The sequence below is a fragment of the Carica papaya genome, chromosome 2, assembly GCF_054855325.1.
Source record: "Carica papaya isolate Zhongbai chromosome 2, ASM5485532v1, whole genome shotgun sequence".
NCBI classification, from domain to species: Eukaryota; Viridiplantae; Streptophyta; class Magnoliopsida; order Brassicales; family Caricaceae; genus Carica; species Carica papaya.
The window spans coordinates 16,489,285-16,508,928 of NC_142310.1; the positions used below are offsets into that span (position 1 = coordinate 16,489,285).

General features: G+C 34.8%; 1 protein-coding gene across 3 annotated transcripts in view; it reads right to left on the minus strand.

Annotated features, from left to right (window-relative positions):
- LOC110817255 (tRNA synthetase class I (I, L, M and V) family protein) overlaps window positions 1-19,644 on the minus strand; it is a 55,872-nt gene that overhangs the window by 17,678 nt on the left and 18,550 nt on the right. For all 3 annotated transcript variants that reach the window (XR_015817046.1, XM_088213419.1, XM_088213420.1), the window contains exons 11-20: window positions 13,976-14,109; window positions 7,087-7,246; window positions 6,843-6,926; window positions 6,536-6,748; window positions 5,911-6,036; window positions 5,687-5,824; window positions 2,119-2,222; window positions 1,924-1,987; window positions 275-363; window positions 40-181 (exon numbers count right to left, since the gene is read on the minus strand). Coding sequence is in view for 2 of the 3 variants with exons in the window: in XM_088213419.1 (XP_088069545.1) it covers window positions 40-181; window positions 275-363; window positions 1,924-1,987; window positions 2,119-2,222; window positions 5,687-5,824; window positions 5,911-6,036; window positions 6,536-6,748; window positions 6,843-6,926; window positions 7,087-7,246; window positions 13,976-14,109 (1,254 nt within the window). In the remaining variant the exon portion in view is untranslated. The remainder of the gene's footprint in view (window positions 1-39; window positions 182-274; window positions 364-1,923; window positions 1,988-2,118; window positions 2,223-5,686; window positions 5,825-5,910; window positions 6,037-6,535; window positions 6,749-6,842; window positions 6,927-7,086; window positions 7,247-13,975; window positions 14,110-19,644) is intronic.

Consider the following 19,644-nt stretch of genomic DNA (forward strand, 5'->3'; position numbering starts at 1 on the left):
AATTAGAGAAGTTATATGAAGCCAGGAACAAAGTGAAACCTTGATATCAGTCAGCTTCAAACAGTTTGCAGCAATTGTTACTTCCCCAGCCTTTTCAAATGCTAGGATATCTTCTTGAGACATAGCTTTTACTTCCTTGGCAACAACTCCCATAGACTTTCCGAGTCGTTTACCCAATACACTATCAAAAAACAATCATATGGCTTCAAATATATGCAGAAACAACTAATAGAATAGCGATAGCTATTCTCCAAAAAGACTGCAATTTACATACCTAAAATCAGGCTCTGCACGTAAAGAAGCATACTTTAAAGTATCATTGCATGGGACAAGAGATCTTACATTGAGTTCCTCTAACACATACTACAACACAAACTAAAATGTTTTAGTATATAAACAGAGAGAAAAACAGGGAAAGAAGTTGTGGAGAAGTGAGAAAAAATAACTTTCATGTCGAGAAGTCAAATATGCATAAACAGGTAGATGCAGTTCTAGGGAACTATATGCAACAAATTGCAGCAGGAAAAGTATAAAGGTGCAATTTAAGTGACTGGAAAGTGGAGGAGAAGACCTCTCTTCTGGCCTCGTTAGCTTCTTCTAAAGTGCATTTGACTAATGACAATATGCCAGAAAGGAAGGTTTCAGAGAATGGACTGTTCTATGCGAGATCTACTAACTCCACCCTTAAGACCAAGTTAGATCATCGATCATTTTTCCTAGAAGCACAATTGGGACAGAAAGGATTCTCTCATGTGGCTTTTATCGCCCTTTGAAGAGCCGGGCCGGAAGAACCCTTATCATAGAGAGCTGAGTGAAGAGAGATTGCATCATGATTCATGAATGTTTGATATGTCTGAGAGAGAGCAAATCATCTTCTCCCTTGGTTGCCTAAGGATGCTAACTATGGGATTTTGTTGTGAACTTGCTTAACCTAAGTTGTGTGTTTGTGGGTGGATTCCAACTCAAAAGGCATGGGATGGCATCTTGGTGGACAAAGCCAATAAATACATCATTTCTCACATTCCATTATCTACTTTTTTTGGGTTAGTTAGACATAAAGATAAAGAAAGATCTATTAAGAGCCTCCGGCCTTCCGTTTGTTAGAATCATAGATAGGTTCCAGACCTTGGATGGAGAGGATTTATGAGACCTTACAGATGTTCTGTCCGGTTATCCTTTCTGATTTCCTTCATAATTAACTGGTTGTGACCCTCTTGGTTACTTGTAAATAATGTTCTCCTTTTATTTCAGAAAAAAGTACCCACATGAAGAACATAAATGAACAATATTGTCACGAGAATTGTGACTTTCTAGTTCTTTTCATTTTTAATGAAATGCAGTAACATGCATTCTATGTTCAATTTCTGATAACAAAAAAAACATTGGTAAAAGACATGGCCACAACGATTAAAGCTTCCTGAAATTTAAAATATATTTTGCTAGATTATTTGTATCCTACATATTATTTAATACCTGTTTCGCCATTTTCTTGGCTGACAACAATCTGATGGTTGTGGAAACAAACTAAACCATATACTTCAGATTTCTAGTTAAAAGAGAGGATAAACCATGTTCTAAATTTGTTCTCTCAAGAATTTCGAAGCAGAAACAGTTCTTTCATACAAACATCAATTAGCATACAATTCAGTAAAAATTTCACAAAATTCCAGAAAGCTCAATAGTAAAAAAGAATTAAGACAATTTTTTAAAAAAAGAAAGAACAGACAAGAAAAAGCATTACTTTGATATCATGGATAAAAAGTGCTAACAGCAAGTCAGGTAATAAAAGCAAAAAAAGAAAAAGAGCTCAGGCACGAAAATGATGGCCACTAAAAAGAGAAATTAAGGGACCACATTAATGTAGGGAGAAAAGCAAGGTCAAACTTTCGTTCTGAAGAAACAAAGAGTACAATAATCCCAGACCTCTCTAAGTTTCCCAGCGATATCATCAAGAAATTCTGCATCTGGATGTACCACCACCATCTCCCTATAGTTATCACATAGGAAAATGAAACCAAAATCGCAGAAGACAAAAATAAAGATCAATATAGACATAAGGAAGTGTAGAAGCATATAACCAGGGAAAATAAGAACAATAAGAAAACTATCAAAGCACACCTGAGTGGCGTTTTAAGAGGTTTGTTGTGACGCTCACGAATATTGCGAGCAAGATCAATAATTGTCATCATCCTTGCAACACTTTGTTCAATTCTCTCCCCCCTCTTTGATAGCATTCATTCAAGAAAACCATAAACAAAAAAGACAAATGAGCATTGCAAAGATTTATCATAAAAATCAAACATAAGAGAAGTGTAGCAGCAGCATTAACAACAAATCTAGCAAAGAAGTTGAGATTCAGAAAAAACATTAGAACAACTGAAAACAAGTAGATGGGGGTTGAAAACTAGAAACAAGGGCTTCCTAGACATCATCCCCAACATTTGGCATTTGGAGTTTGATGGATTCAACGGAGAGGAAATAATTAAGGATTGCATCAATAAGTTCCAAATTATCTCAATGTCATGAGTACTACACACATTGACACAGAACAACTCTTCAAAAATTTATCTGAATATAGCTTGTACTCTCTTGACAGAAAGTACAAGAGTGTTTACAGACTCTAATTTCATTCTTAATCTAGTTAGAACCAAAACTCTGATAAGAAACTTGGAAGATTTTTTTTCTTTTGACCAGGAAAACTTTGGAGGATTTAAACCATAAACAAGTGTCTTAGACATAGAAAAGCATTCTGAAATTCCTACATTAGCATATTTGTTGAGTTTTCAACGGCCACTACCTTGGTAATTAAGGCAGTCAAAGTTTTCTTAGTTTCTCTCTGATCTCCTTGAGATACATCAACTTTTTCATTTAACTCAGTTGGTGTTTTAAAGCATTTATGCTGCTTCCAAAGGATTGTAAAGAGCGAACCAAATAATATAGACTCAAAAATAAAAAGAGCACACTGAAAACCCATGGGAACCAGAGTGCATCAGTTGAGACCTATTTTCGAAGAGTCTAAACCAGTCCAGGTTAACCAAATCAGTTTAAAGAGATAAACCAGTCAGATCAAGGCAACTTTTTGACTGCAAGCATGCATAATCTATGCTCTAACAAAGTCAACAAAAAAAAAAAAGAAAAAAACAAGAAGAAATTTTCTACTGTTTGATTCATAGAATTTGCAGGGGGGGAGGGGTTTGATTTCTGCCGAAGTAGCTGAGACTATTCAGATCTAGGAAAAAAACACTGATTCATTGGTTTTGGACGTGGTGCAGCAATTTGCAATAGCATTATCAACCAAAATTCATGGTTAGACTAGTCAGTTTCGCTTGAGCATAGAATTACTATGAATGTATGCTAATGATATCTTAAATATCCCACCTAAGAATTCTGGTATTTAGGGTTTTATGGATTTTTTACATAAAAGCAACTAAATATCACACTCAGATCCCTTAAGGATCACAACTACGTTTGATTCAATCAAAAGTGTCCAGGTGTTGTCTCAAATACACAAGCATAAACCAGTCCGGAGGCAGCAAGCCAAAAAATTAAGAAAAAGTTGGGACAGGAAATACTTAGCATTTGAGTTATTTATTGAAAGAAGCTGTGAGTATTTGGTTGTAATATAAATGTTTACACATGATAGATTTGAACTTATGTTTGACTTGGCTAACCCAAGCATGCCCTTTTGTACTTTAATTTGATATCATTGTTTTATTTCAAAAAAAAATGAGATCATCGTTTAAAGAATGCATGACATTGCTTTAAGTCATAGAAACTCAATTTTTGGACTCTTATTGATTTAGTCGACTGATATTTGATTATGAAAATTTTGAAGTCAAAACATTTAGATCCATAGCTGTATCTAAGCTTGAGAAATATATGATTGGTAATTGAAAAGAATTCTAACTTTTATTTTCTATATACATATACATGTACGTACATTTACATAAAATATAAATACAAATATAGTATGAACATTTAGTATATTATATGGAACTGTGTATCTATGTCTTATGTATTTATGTATATGCGTACATGCATAAATCGAGAACAATCTACATCAACATAGATGTGTATGTCTTTATATGTGATTCTTTAATATACATAAAAAAAACACAAACAAATAACAAATTTATAAGAAAAATTCAAAACAAATTTTATTATAAGCATATTTTTAGTTTTATTTTCCAATGGTTGTTTCCAATTTCATGTGTTATGAATGTTTTTTCCCACAATTTTCACTTTTTGAATAATGAAAAAAGTATTCATGTATATATTATGCATATAACCATAGACAATACATTCTTATGTACAAATATAAATACCTGTCTGTATTGGGAATAAACACTAAAGTTCATGTACCAAACACAGTCTCATACGCAATACATTCTTACGTAAAAATATAAATACGTGTCTGTATTGGGAATAAATACTAACTCACATGCCAAACACAGTCTCAATTTTCTATTTTAAACTGTTGGATTTCATACTGTAGCAAGTTAATATACTTTTCATGTAGTACTTCAATCTCACATAAAAAAAATGTGATCATTGAGCTCCATATAAGAGCTCCAGTCACACACTGCAAATAACATGAGCTTGAGCTTTCAAAGGTCAACAACACAAAGCTTCACAAATAATATCAAAGCACATTCCAGCTCAGTAATTATGGACTACTGCTGACTTAGACTTTGTTGGTTTTTGGATTAAGATATGTGATTGAGATATGTGACCTTCATAAGAATATCAAGGATTTGAATGGTAGAGAATGTTGTATTCTAAGCCCACATTGAAAGTATAAATGTGATTGTTGAACTCTATATTAAGTTTCAAGCACATAACACCAATAACTTCAGTTTTAGCATTCGAAGACCAGTGCTTTAGGTCTAAAAATTTGTTGGCCTAGCGATTATTGGGCTTGAACCCTTACAAATGGTATTAAAGTACATGCCAACTTGACAACTCTGGACTGATGCAATCTTCTTGTAAACCTTTAAATTATAATTTGTTATTGTGATGTGTGACACTGAAGAAAATACAAGTATTTAATTGGTAAAATTATGATATCTAATTCCACTTTGAAAAAGTATGTGATTATTGTGTTCCATATAAATACTCAAGTGACATGTTATTTATTAGTTGAGCTTAACTTAGATTTTTAAGAGGTAGGTGGTTTGATTCAAAAAAGTTGATGGATAGTAATTCTTGGGCCAGAGGCTTTTTATTTCACCACTAAACCTCTTTGGAAATTTTTCTAGAAAAGACTACTAATCTTACAATACTGAAACACTCATATCTTCTCTGGACATTTTAGAATAAAAACCCTGCTGAAAAGATCTACAGCAAAATTCCTAGATACTGATACAATAGTGCTTGGATGCATACAAAAATTTGAAAAAAAGAACAAGAAGATGATGGTTACATTAGAATAATAAACTGCCAATGGGATGAAAAATTGTGAAAGATATGTTTTTCTATACTTGAGCTTAAACTCATAGACTGAAGATTTTCTCAGTAGACTCTGATACTCTAATTAACAATATTAATAAAAATTAGATTCTGACATTGGAAAAGATTCACAATTCATACAAAATAAATCCAAAAGGTCGTGTACTCAAAGTTTAGGACCTGTGAGTAGACTTCAGAAATTAAATTTATCAGACAAAGTAGGCATAAGTGCAAATACCTTTCCATCTTCTAGGGGAAAACTGCAATAATGAACACTTTCCTCTGCTCCTTCCCAAACTTTCCTCAGATTTTGGTAAAGAGCTTCTGTGAAGAATGGCGTAAATGGGGCCATCACCTTACATGAAGTTAAAAGTACCTGAAAACCCAGTATACAAGTCATAAAATGTTGTGCCAACAATAAAGCTTAATCATCCAGAACATACCAAATCAAAAATAACATACATTGTAAAGAGTTGAGAGAGCTATGCAGCAATCTCCTTCTCCTGTACGGCCTTTCAGCCTCTTACGATTGAATCTAACATATATATTTGTGAGAGTGTCAAGAAACTTCAAGAGATATGGGACCACCTGAAAATGTCAGTGTGTATTCATTAGTACGAGCTGCATGCCATTATCATGAACAAAAAATAAAAAATGAGCCGACTGTCAAGCAAAAAATTCTAGATTAATCATATTGGTCATTCAAGTAAATAAAAACGTATTAAGTTTATCAGTCTTCCATAGAAAGAGAATAAAGATAAATAAACCAATTAGTTATTTAAGTGACAATCGCATCGTAAATACAAAGCAAGAGAAATAACAATGCATTGATATCTTTACTGCTCAGATTTGATAACCACCAGCTGCGCCTGCTACATATAGCTATACCTGAACTCCCTCTTTATATAAACAGCCTCTAAGGCACATATGCCTTAACACATTTGATGATACTTGAAAACATAAAAGGTCACTTAGGCACTTGTACATGAAAAGGAGAACACAATTTATATCTAGCGAGAGATTAAATTAACCGCACATTTTAGTAAATCTAAAATAATCAAATATGATGGTAGTTTAAACAGCAAACCGTGTAAAGTCGATATTCATCCATTTCTTGACAGACAAAATGAACAAGACTCTGCGTGGCCGAGTGGATCCACTGGTCAAGCACATTAGATGACTTTTGAAGTGTAGCCAGGTCAATCGGAACAAAGGGTGCATATCCATCAACTTCTAGTCTTTTTGCATTCTGAACCAGAAACCTATAAGCATTATACCATGGAAGGAAGACATCTTTGACCTGGCAGAAATTTCATTAAGGATCAAAAGACACCCACCAAGGAAATAATCTGAAATAAAACTAAAGTACTCAGAATTGATTGGATAGTACTCACAACACCATAAACCCCTTCCTTTTTGAAACGTAAGGTCTCTGCCCGAACAACTGGAGAGTTTACAAGGTACAACCGCAAAGCATCCTGCACAAGGCAAAACATTAATGATTTAATGATTAAAATAAACTTTAACCTGTTCATGACAAAATAAAGGATAAACATAGTAGTAATGTTTCTTGGGGAGGGCAAGGAAAACATGACGCAAAAAATCAAAACAAGGAATCAATGGTCGATTACTACTTACAGCACCATAATCATTTATGACTTCCATAGGCGAAGGATAGTTCTTCAGTTTTTTACTCATCTTTTTCCCATCCTCCGCGAGCACAAGCCCATTGCAAATAAGATTTCTAAAAGCAGGTTTCCCGAATAAAGCAGTAGACAACACCATGAGAGTATAAAACCTGTAGACCCAATTATGCAGCATAAGGAGATGAGAGATCAGAAAAATTTTAGTATTGGGGTAGATTTTCTAATTAATTATTAATATCCTTAATTTAATTAGCCTATTTAGGTAGATTTTGAGTCTTTAAACTTTTGATTTATATTTTATTATTTTAATATTTTCCTTATTAGTTGCAATTAGGGGTCATACAAAAAGCTAGTAACCTAGACAACAGTAGAGAATGTTAAGTTGAGAATTATTTTGCTTGCATTTTCTTGTTCTTATCTTCTTTGTATTCCTTGCTATAATTTTTGCTCTTTCTAGCCTTACTTATTCTACCACCATTTCCTCCAATGCTTCACCTCCTCTTTCCTCAAGTCTTTCTTCTACTATTCCATTTTGCACCTTTTTCCTCTCTTACCATCCCTCATATAAGTTCATTTTAAACTTACTTATCCTACATCAGTTAGTATAAGGGCCAGGTTCAGTTCACTGTGATACCATCAAACTCCAACACCAATCTTAAAATCACCCATTCAAATAACAACGTTATCATAGAAAGAAATAAACCCAAAAACCAAATCCCTTGGCCACCACCTCTGCCTGCAATACCATCTCTCATCCTACCAGTCAAACTGCCACCATCACAGAAATAGGACAAAGACTAACTTCTCTGAAAACCATGACTAACAATGCAACTAAAATCTTTAGGGGCGATAGATGTTGGATGCTTTGATTTTTCCAGCTAAAGGGAGGCTCAATAACTATTTGTTGGAAAAGTAACAAGCCTGAGAAGCTGAGGGTCTGGAGGTTAAGGGTTATGACTCACTTGTGAATTTACTGCCCAGGGCTCCTAACTTCAAATGGTGCTTCCGCAGGGTTTATAGTAGTTGAAGGGAATGGAATCAATTTTTTTTTAAGATCATCTTAGTTTAACAGTCAAGTTTCTAGTGGTTATTGGACTATCCACAGCGATTTTAACATTCTCTTTGGACCTCTTCAGAGGTCTAGCGGAAACCCTTTACCAACTGTACCAAGAAATTTTAATTATAAGAGAGATGAATTGAATTAATCTCCAATCTCCTCTATTTTCTTTTTCGTCGTTAGCTCTGTATGAGTCCATTGTATTGGTCTCGCTCAATTCTCTCAATCTTCCTTGATGCATAGCTTGGGTTTCCGCTTCTCACAATTGGTCATGGGTCTCCATTCAACAAGTGGACCCAGATGTAAAGCTTTTAACCCGATTTCCTGACTCGACCCGCTTGATCCACTTCCCTTTCTTGGCCCATGTAAACCATTTGATAAGTCCAGCTTGCTTCTTGACCTTGGGCTTTCCAAACTAAGACCCATTCGACCCAACTTGAAATCGGATCTTATCTTCCCTACTGGGCTCCTTTGTCGCGTGCCTTCCCTCACCGCATGAACAAGCTCCTCTCTTTTCTCACCTCCAGACTCACCTCAACTCAATTTTGCAACTTAGACAACACAACAAGATTGGCATATTATCATGAACTTCCTCCAGGCTTACATTTTCTTCAAGTTTCATATTTTGAAACTCCTTTGGTATCCCAATGTCTCGAAGTTCTTTCCTACCATTTCGAACAGTGCCACCATCATTCTCCACCATCTTCCGGCCTATGGACCTTTTAGAATGAAGGTACGCATCACTACCTCCCTTTTCTCCTCTGTAATGACCAAAAAGTTTCCTTGCATGTCACCTCGCATGGCCACCCATACATTTTGACTTTTACCTGCCTTAATCTGGCCCCAAAACTTCCCTCCACTTGTGCAATAGAACTCATGCAAAGCTCCGAGCAGCCGTTCAACTTCATCCTCCTAGAAAGTGATCAAAATCCTAAATCCCCTACTGTTTTTGTTCACCCTAATTTCACCTGCTTTCTTGCCTTCATAAACAATATTGAATTATTTGCTCTCAATGACCAAAAGTTTCTTAACCTGAGGTAGCAACTCATGCAAATCTACTCAACCCACATCTGATTTGTTTCTTTCGTCCAATCGATTTCTCTTGCCTATCTCAGAGTTGCAACAGCTACTGCATCCCTTGTCTTGTCCTTATACATTGAAGAACATAGGACTTAAGGAAAAGGCCTTCAAGGACCCTTGTTAACCCATGGTTGAAAGAGGAAAACTGTTTCTTAGAATATTCTGTTACCCCATTAGTCGAGATATTTTTCCTTCATAATCATTCCCGTAATATTTCCTATAATTATGTAATTAATTAGTAAAATTAAATAGAACCTCTACAATAAAGTACATTTCCTTATTCGTAGATACGAATTCTATATAAATATCTTGATTGTATTATCACAAGTAGTATCAGAAAATAAAATGATATAATTTTTTCTCCAAAATTTACATGGTATCAGAGACAAAAATAAGATTGTTTAGAGTTCTAAATTCAAAATTTTTTCTCAAACCATATACTAATACAATAGGCTAAGTTGGTATCCATTTATTAAGATCTACTCTCACTACCACCGCAAACAAAGTCGTAACCTCATCGCCGGCCTACCCCTCTGACTCTGGTAACCATCTCCAAGGCATGTGAGCAACATGCGCAGCCGGAAAAACCTTAATCAGCCTGAATCGCATCGCAATGCTAGCAGAAAATCCCAATTGAGACATATTTGGGCTTGTCGCACACGATTCGGCTCGAATTGCGCCTCTCCAGCTTCTGCCTTCACGCGGCCGCCGCGCACATCATCGAAGCTTTTCGCACACCTGTCTATTGGCCATTCATCTCTTCAACTTGCCACGTACATTTCTTAAGCCCCTATCTTCAAGCACCTACCACGCGCGAAACTGGATCCAGGCATTTCGCCACACATAAAACTGTTCAGATCTGGTTCCTCCATGCACCGAGCCAACCGACCTTCTCTAGTTCCGTGTTTTCGAGCATCACTGCTTTTGTCGCTGCTTCCTCGTCGGACCAGCCTGTTTCTGGTAACCAACTACGGGCTCGCAGAATATTTTCTTTCTAACCTAATCATGTTGTTCCCAACTCTGTTGGTGTTGGTTAGAAGGTTTGTTTTATCCCTGTGAGATTAGCTATTAGGTGTTGTTCTTTCTCTATTACTTTAAATCATGACAAAAGCAAAGAGATTGGTTGTTTCTACTTCGAATAACCCTTCATCAACGATTAGTATGTTAATTTTGGTAAAACCAAGTATTGCTCCTCTCTCTATTATCTCTAATTATAATATTTAGATTATCGATTCTGCAATTAACAAACATATGACAAGCTCTTCTAAAAACTTCTTAACAGATTTTTCTTGTACTAAAGAGAAAAATGTTCATATGCGAGATGGATCATACACTTCTGTATCTAGAACATATTCTATTAATTGTACTCCCATCATTACTCTGTTTTCAATCCTTCATGTAGCTAGGTTTTCTGACAGTTTTTATCAATTAGTGCCATCACTAGAGATTTTAACTGTAAAATTAAATTTTTTTATCACTATTGTGTCCTTCAGGATCTTCAAATAGAGAAGATAATTGGTACTGGTAGACTATAGATGGTTTATACGGCTTAATAGAACTCAAAGCGTAATTGGGAATCAAGTTGTCTTCGAAAATATGGAAGTCAATCAGGAAATCGTACAATTGCATCAATGGTTGGGACATCTTTCTTTCTTCGCTTTAGAAAAATTATATTCTAACTTGTTTAAAAGAACTTCCATAAATTTCTTATTTTGTGATGCATGTGAGCTAACTAAATAAATAAGGAGCTTCTATCATGTGAATGACCATAGAAATCCGACCCATTTTATGACTATTCACTCTGATGTTTGGGGACCTACTCATAATATCTCTTCATTTTGATATAGATAATTTGTTACTTTTATTGATTATTTGTACTATATTAACATAGATTTATCTGTTGACAGCAAAAAGTGATATGTTCTCATGCTTGCAATCATTTCATAAAATTATATGTACACAGTTTGATAATTAAGATTATAATAATAGACAACAGTACAGAATATATGCATGGTGGATTCTGTAGTTACTTAAAATCTAATAGAATAATCCATCAAATAAGTTGTGTTTATACCAGTGAACAAAATGGTGTTGCTGAAAGAAAAAATAGACACATATTAGAGATAGTTCAATCTCTTATATTCAACATGAATCTACCGAAACGTTACTGGAGATATGCAGTTTTTTTAACCACTTATTTTAAAAACAGAATGTCTTTGAAAACTCTTGATTTTAGAAACTCTAGAGGTTTTGTAAGGAAAAAATTTCTATATTGTTCCTTCAAAGATATTTGAATATGTTTGTTTTGTCTATTCTAAAAATGTGGGCAAGTTAGAACCCAAAACTTTTAAGTGTGTATTTGTTGAATATTCTCCCACTCAAAAATGTTAGAAGTCTTATCATTCTCCGTCTACAATACTATATATTGTATTAATTAATCTAGTATTAGATTTCCTTATTACTAATAATTATTATTTTAAGATTAGTATATCAATACTATATATGTAAGTTCCATGGTTTAAGATTATTACTATTTTAATTAATAAGTTTCTTCTTGATGGATTCCAAGAATCCTTAGTTTCTTGATGGATACCAATAAACCCTAGTGGATTCTAGGTTATTCATCAAGCTTGATATTATTAAAACACTCTTGTAAGCCTGAACGAGATAAAGTAAATCTATCCCCACTTCTCTGATGTCTCATGAAGCTTTGTCACTTCAAATTAGAGAAGTTTTCACACATTGGGAAACTAGTGCAAAGTACAAAAATCTCAAGTTGGAAAAGTTTTAGTTAGAAGAAAGCAATTTACTTAGGCTACTTAGGTAAATTTTGAGTTCATAAACTTTTGAATTCATATTTTATTATTTTGATAATTTCCTTATTAGCTGTAATTAGGGCTATAATTAGTGCCTACAGGTCATTCAAAAGCACCTTTTATGGCTCAAGTAGTGATTACGACTACTCCGAAAGAAAGGAGGGGTGATACACTAATGTGGTAGGCAAAAGGGCTGATTCCCCATCTACATTATAGTATCTAGTGCCTTACACGAGCAGTTTTGGCTGAATTTTATGTACCTTAAACAACACACCTTTATTCGTTTATGATGATCCTTCCAAACAAGCATATAGTTATTGCCAAATGTTTCTTCTATTATGAAAACTATAGACTACAATCTAGAGAGAAGTAGATAATTTAAATTGAGAATGTTCAAGGTTTCATTTCCTGCTATTGCCCTTGTGTTCTTTACCATGGCATGCATTCTCCAACTTACTTATTATGTCACTCTCTTCCTGCAATCCTCCACCCCATCTCCTATTTCCCTGGTTTTTCTCCTATTCTTCTATATTCCCACATAATTTCCTCTAATATCACAGATAGTTAGGTTTAAATAAACCCTATTTGTCCTATGTTATACAAAAATAAAGAACAGGAAGCCACAACCTAGCTTTTTGTAGTTAAATTACAGAATATTTAAATCATATTTGTAAGAGTGGATAAGAGGAAAAAATTATGATTGCCAAAGGCTCTGTACCTCTATGAGTATTCTACAAAACACTTCACAAACAAATATAGAGCACAAGGAACAAAATAGAAATGTAGAAGGAAAGAATCAGAAAAGGAATTTAAGCATCATAATATGAGATAATTGAATTTATTGACATCATATTCAAGCATCAATGGTGGTGGCTGATGCATATCGGATTTGCAATGATTGTGTTGAATGGTCTGTTAGAGTGAACAAACATTTAAATGATTGGGAAATTCAAGAGTTTGAAGAGTTTTTGTCAATTTTGGAGAAGCAGAATGTGAAAGAGGGCTCAGATCAGGACTTCTGGAAATTAAAAAAAGGGAAAAATTTTCTGTCCAGTCATACTACAGATTTCTGTTTGGCGGGGATGGAGAAGACATTTGGGGTTCCCCCTTTAACCAAAGTTGGAAATTCCAAAGTTCCTCCAAGAGTGGCTTTTTTGGCTTGGGAAGCATGCAGGAAAAGCATTCTCACTATAGAGAAATTAAAAAGGAGGGGGCAGGTTATTGTTAATAGATGCTACCTTTGTATGTGTGTAGAGGAAACTTCCAATCACTTACTTTTATGGTGCCCTGTAGCTTATACCTTGTAGAGTATAATTTACAGGCTGCTGGGAATTAATTGGGTTATGGCTGGGAATGTTATGGATGAAATTTGGGCTTGAGATCGGCTAAAAATCAATGGCAATGTTATTACTTCGGTTCCATTGACCATTTTTTGGATTCTTTGAAAAGAAAGAAATACTAGAGCATTCGAGAGAAAAAAAGTAGGGTTATATAAACTAAGAGATAGGTAGATTAATTATTTTGGGACAAACTTGTTAGGACATGATATTATGAGTGATGAAAATTTTGGGATTGTCATTAACATGTTAACTACACTGCAAATCTTTTGTAAACAGGTTGGTACCCCCTTTTTTGGTACCATGCTAATATATTATTTACATTTTTAATTCAAAAATATTCAAGCCTCAATTAAGATATTACGAACATAGTGTTTTTGTAATTTAGTGTCACTAATTGTTGGAAGCCCATCCCAAAAAAGAGTCCGCTCACCACGTTACAAAATGTGCCAAAGACTAATTGTGGCCCAAAAAATTCAAAGTACCACATATAAAAATTCGATAGATATTGTTAGGCAACTTTAAATAATTATGATGTGCATGTAATTTGAAACGTAAAATCAAATATGAACTAGAAAGGAAAGGACAAACCATCCACGAGTTTGATCTAGCCCTTCAGCCACAAAATGTCCAGGAAAGTTTTCCTCAAAAAGTTCAACATTTTCAAATGGATAATGGATATAAGCATAGGGCATGGATCCACTCTCAAACCAACAATCAAATACCTGCAAGACAAGATTATGCCTAAATTTAGTGAAATCATGCAAAACTAAGGTTTTGCATTTTAGGGGAAAAATAAAATAGCCCACTCTTTTGTCCTCTATAGTCCAAGGTCATAATAAAAACAGAAATTAAGACAATCCAGAAAATTTTTGGATAGACTGTAATCGTGACTCATGACCATTATAAGATGAATCACAATTATAACATCTGCTGTAATCCAATTTCATTGGCTAATGATTTGGTGACCAAACATTTTAAGAGGTAAGGGTATTTATTGGTCCAAAACTGAATGAGACCAGACCGAATCAAAGACAGAATAAGGGATAACTGGACTGAAATTGACCAAATTACCATTATTTTTTTATTAATAGAAATTAATAAATAAAAATTAAAACAAAAAAATATATATTTTTTGTAATCAGTTCCACCCTGACCGAAAACCAAACTGGATTTTTTCAATCCCTTTCTACCTGAACCAAGGACTTTGGTCCAGAGGAGCCCATTTTTCCAATCCAGACCAGAAAAAGAAAAAACCTCTATTAATAGGAGTGTCCAATAAAATAGTCACTATATTACAGGCCTATTAAGTCAAGCAAATAACCTGTTAGTTCTGTGATACCAAATGATGTTAAATAAAGAGATCAAGGAGAGAAAATATTAGAAGGGGCAGAAAAATGGAGAATAATGAGACTAGAACAACCATTTGAATTAATAATAGCTTAAAACTTAATCAAGCTAATACAATTATATCAATGCAACCACAACTAAAATATCTATGATTTAGTTTTTGAAATAGAAAGTACAATATTAAAAGAAAAGCTCTATAATTCTATGAACATATCAATCAAATTCGCAAAATCCTCTTCAAAATAGAGAGAATGATTTTAATCAAAAAATCAAGTCTCTAAACAAGAATCCTTTATCATGTTAAAAGACCGTTCCATGCCCTGAAAAATTCTTCTGTCCCTCTCTTTCCATATGATCTAAAGGGTAGCCAAAGGCATAAGGTCTAGATTTTTGTTGTGGCTCTGATCTCCATGCATACCCTTCCAAGCCCAAATCTCCTCCTTTACCCATTTGGCCACCACGGAATTCAACCCATGAGGTCACAAGCCAGACACCACTGTGATAGGAGACAGGATAGCATAAAGGAAGATGGTTGATAGATTCTACATCTCTCTTGCATAACATCCATTCAGTATGATTTCTCCCTCTTGATCAAGTTATTTATACTAAGAATACATCCGCGCACTAACTCCCAGCCAAAAAGGACCAATTCTAAGAGATGCTTTAACCTCCAAATTAGTTTCCAGAAAAATTCTTCAATAATTCTACCACTTACAGTTAAATCGGAATAATGGGACTTCACCGGAAACTCTCTTTTCTGGCTCAATTTCCACCTCTGTTTATCCAGAACATCTGAGGTTCTTTCCCCTTTGAGACAAATAATTTAACAAATCAGCATATTCATTTACCTCCCAACCATTTAGATTCCTTACCATATCAATTGCCCAGATTCCACTCCCCTCTGAATTGAAAAAAGAACTTGCCGATGTTCTTTGTTGCAAACCAAGGAATAAATTAGAGGTAATATAACACCCTCCCTCTATTCATCCAGCCAAAATCTCACACTAGCCATGCTCTAACCTTCCAAGCTATAACTTCTTGGAACTCATCTCTTCCCATACCAATTTTCCTCCATAAGTCGACTCAAAGAGACCTAGTTGATGTCCTTGTATACCAACCCATACTCTCAGTGCGGAACTTTGCTCCTATCACCCGCCGACCACAAACTATCACTCTCTTTCATGAATTCCTAGAGCTACTTCCCTTGCAAATTGTTATTCAACTCAATCATTTGACTTTTTACCAAGACCGCTCCTTATGATTCTTTGACTACTACCCAGGCAACCGAATCCCGAGAACCATATTATTGGCAGTCAAAGAACCATATTCCATTTACAAATGACAATTGGAAGGTGTACTCTTGGTAAGCATCAGTCTTTTCTCATTTGACAGGAAATTCCTCTTCCAACCCACTAGTCTCGCTTCCAGTCTGTTATAATAGAATCTCAAGTGGAGAAATCATTTAATTTAGTGCCTAGGGAGAGACCCTGATAGTTCATAGGAAAATTAGTCACTCTACATCCCACAATACTAGCCAGGCTTCCAAAATCCAATTTATATCCCATCTAGGCCAATTTAGATTTTGACATGTTTATTTTAATGCCAGAAATAGTTTGGAACCATAGGAGAACACACCTAATATTCAGTAAGAATTGCAATTAAGGCTTGCAAAACATAAGCATGTCATCTACAAAAAAATAGATCGGTAACCTCAAGTGAATCACAATTTTCACCCACCACTATGCCCCTGAAAAGCTTGTGAGCTCTAGCCTATTTGATTAATTTGTTTAAGGCCTCCATTACAAGAATAAAGAGAAATGGGGAAAGCAGGTCTCCCTACTTAAGGCTTCTGGACGCCTTAAAAAGTTTGAAGCATCACATTACCCATAACTGCAAAGGAGATGAACGAAAGCATCACCATTCTTAATAAGTTATCCACCACTTCATTTGCAATCATGCAACATCAAGGATTTGCCTTTCTTCAACAAAGGCCAGTCGACATTCCCATATGACCTTTCCAACCACTCTGCTCAGCCTTCTCATTAAGACTTTTGCCACCAGCTATAAATACTACCCACAAAGCTGATGAGCCTTAGTTCCTTTATGTTTGACACCCCAGCCACTTTAAGAATGAGAACCGAAAAGGTAGAGCTAACAGTGGATATAAAGGAGTCATGTTAGTGGAACTCTTCAAACAGCAAGATAACATCATCTTTATCTTAGAAAAAATGTCATCTTTCATCCAATCCCAATTTTATAGGATGAAGCTCATGTCAAACCATCTAGATTCAGAGTCTTGTCTCATTTGCAACTCCTTAGAGCTTCTAGAATCTCATCCTTAGGAAGAAGGAGATTCCAGCACCACTCTCTCATTATCCTCCAAGGTATTGAAATCAATGCCATCAATAGTTGGGCGGCAATGCTTCTTCTGAATACAGTTGCATGTAATAGTCTCTAACCCCTTTCCTTGGCTCTTTATTCCCTTTAATAAATTAGCAATTCATCACCATCGCTTCCACATAGTTATATCTTCTACAGCAACTGGCAATGTGGTGAAAGCATTTGTTATTTCTATCCCCCTTTCTTTTATCCATAAAGAGCTTGATTTTGTCTCCATTCTTTCCTTTGATAACTTGTTATGCTCTTCCTTATTGTCAAGGCTCCCTATATTTGGCCTTGCTCCACTATTTAATTTTTTTTGCTCACATCCTTTAATTTCTTTCTAACCCTAAAGCTAGTATGTCCCACCATAGCTGCCTCTTAATCCTTGACTGTCTTCGAACTCTAGCACCTTAAGTCAATTGTTACAAAATATAAAAGGACTCTGCTATGGATGCACTTGAAGGACAACAATAATAAGATATTGAAGTTCAATTAAACTCGAAATCCTAATTAATATTAGATTTCTAAATAATATATGATTTTCCATTAATATTAAATTTCTAAATAGTATAGAATTTTCAAAATTTTAGTAGAGATTTCTAATTAGACTTAAATTTTAATTATATTAAGATTTCTAAATAAGAATTGTAATTCCTATACAAAAAGGCATGTTTGTTATTAATAAAAACAAATTAAAATATTTCCTTAAATTACGAGATTGCAACTTTCTCTAACGAGATCCAAGGTAGCATCTTCCTTTGATGAACTATAATCTATTTTTACAAAATAAATCACTCTCACAATAAGAACAAAAGTGTTAACCCTTTGTTAGAAAATAACTTTGTTGTTAATCGCCCAATGACTCAATCCTTAACCAGAGAAGTTAACAATTTGATATCAGAGTCAAACACCATGGGCGAGCAAGGACTGCGCAAGGAAGTAAAAAATCTGGTAGTTGAATCAGAGGTTTGGATGGATGCTAAGTTGCAACAACTGTCTCAACATATGGAGACTCTTCTTCAGATAGCTACCCAGTCGCACAACAAGGATTTAGAAAGCGGAATAAAAACCGATAATAGCCACACAGTCCAATCCAATCACATTGACAACCAGTCGGAATCGTGCACTACAAACACAAAATTGGAAAACAAAGGAATTATCCCATGTTACACCAAACTAGATTCCTCACTTACGACGGAATAGAAGATCCTTGGATATGACTCCATCAATGCAAGTAATTCATTACTAATCAGCGAACTACTGCCTCCGAAAAAGTTAGTCTAACAGCTTTTCACATGTTAAGAGAATCCTAACTTTGTTACATTAAGTTGCAATAAAAAGAGTTGGACATCTCATGGGAAATGATTGTGAAGTATTGCATCTTACGATTTGGATCGTCCCTACAAAGCAACCTATTGGACGAATTGGTCAATCTTAAGCAAACGGGCTCAATTGAGGGATATCAAAAACAATTTCAAAGACTGTTGGCCTAAGCATCTACGGTAAGCTCGTGATTGAAAAATCAATTTGTTCACAGCAGGACTGATCAATTCTCTCTGTTTAGAGGTTGATATGCAATCGCCCACCACTCTTGTGCATATAATGAGCATAGCCAAAGTTTTTGAAAGGAAACAACAGTTGTGGATTATGACTGAACACAATTATAGTGATCGTTCTCAATCCGTAACCAAGCCTAACAATTCAGTTTAGAAAACACTGAATCCACAGTACAGCAACGTTACGACACAATCTGATAGCATTTTCTCTCCATTTGTACAGAAACTAACAAGGGTAAAGATGGCAGAAAGGAGGCTGAAAGAGTTGTATTATAACTACGATGAGGCATTTGTTCTAAGTTACCAACGTAAACGACTATTCTGACTTGAGATTGATACGACACTGGTTCTGAGCAACAAGAAAATACCAACGAACCAACTAATTCCACATTTCAAGATTGAAGACAAGCTTGAAGAACCGCAGGAGGGGGGGTAATGTTATGGATACACTTGTAAAGCAGGAATAATACCAAATTGAAGTTCAATTAAACTCGAAAATTCTAATTACTATTAGATTCTTAAATAATTAGAATCTTAATTAGTATTATATTCTTAAATAATATATAATTTTCTATTAGTATTAGAATCTTAAATAGTAGAGAATTTTCTAACATTTTAGTAAAGTATTCCTAATTAGATTTAGATTCCTAAATAAAAACTGTATATAAAATGGTATTTTGCTATTAATAAAGACAAATTAGAATATTACCTTAAACTACAATATTAGAGCTCTCTCTAACAAGGTCCAAGCTAACAGCTCCCTTTGATGAATTGTAATCTATTCTCATAAAAGAAGTCGTTCTCGCAATAAGAATAAGGGTGTTAACTCTTTACTATAAGACAATTTTGTTGTTAATCGCTTGGTAACTCAATCCTTAACCAGGGAACATAACAGACTTAGCCACCAAGTAATACATCTAACTCCAAGGATAACATAAAATGGTCCAGAGTGCCCCGATCAGGAAACGTTTG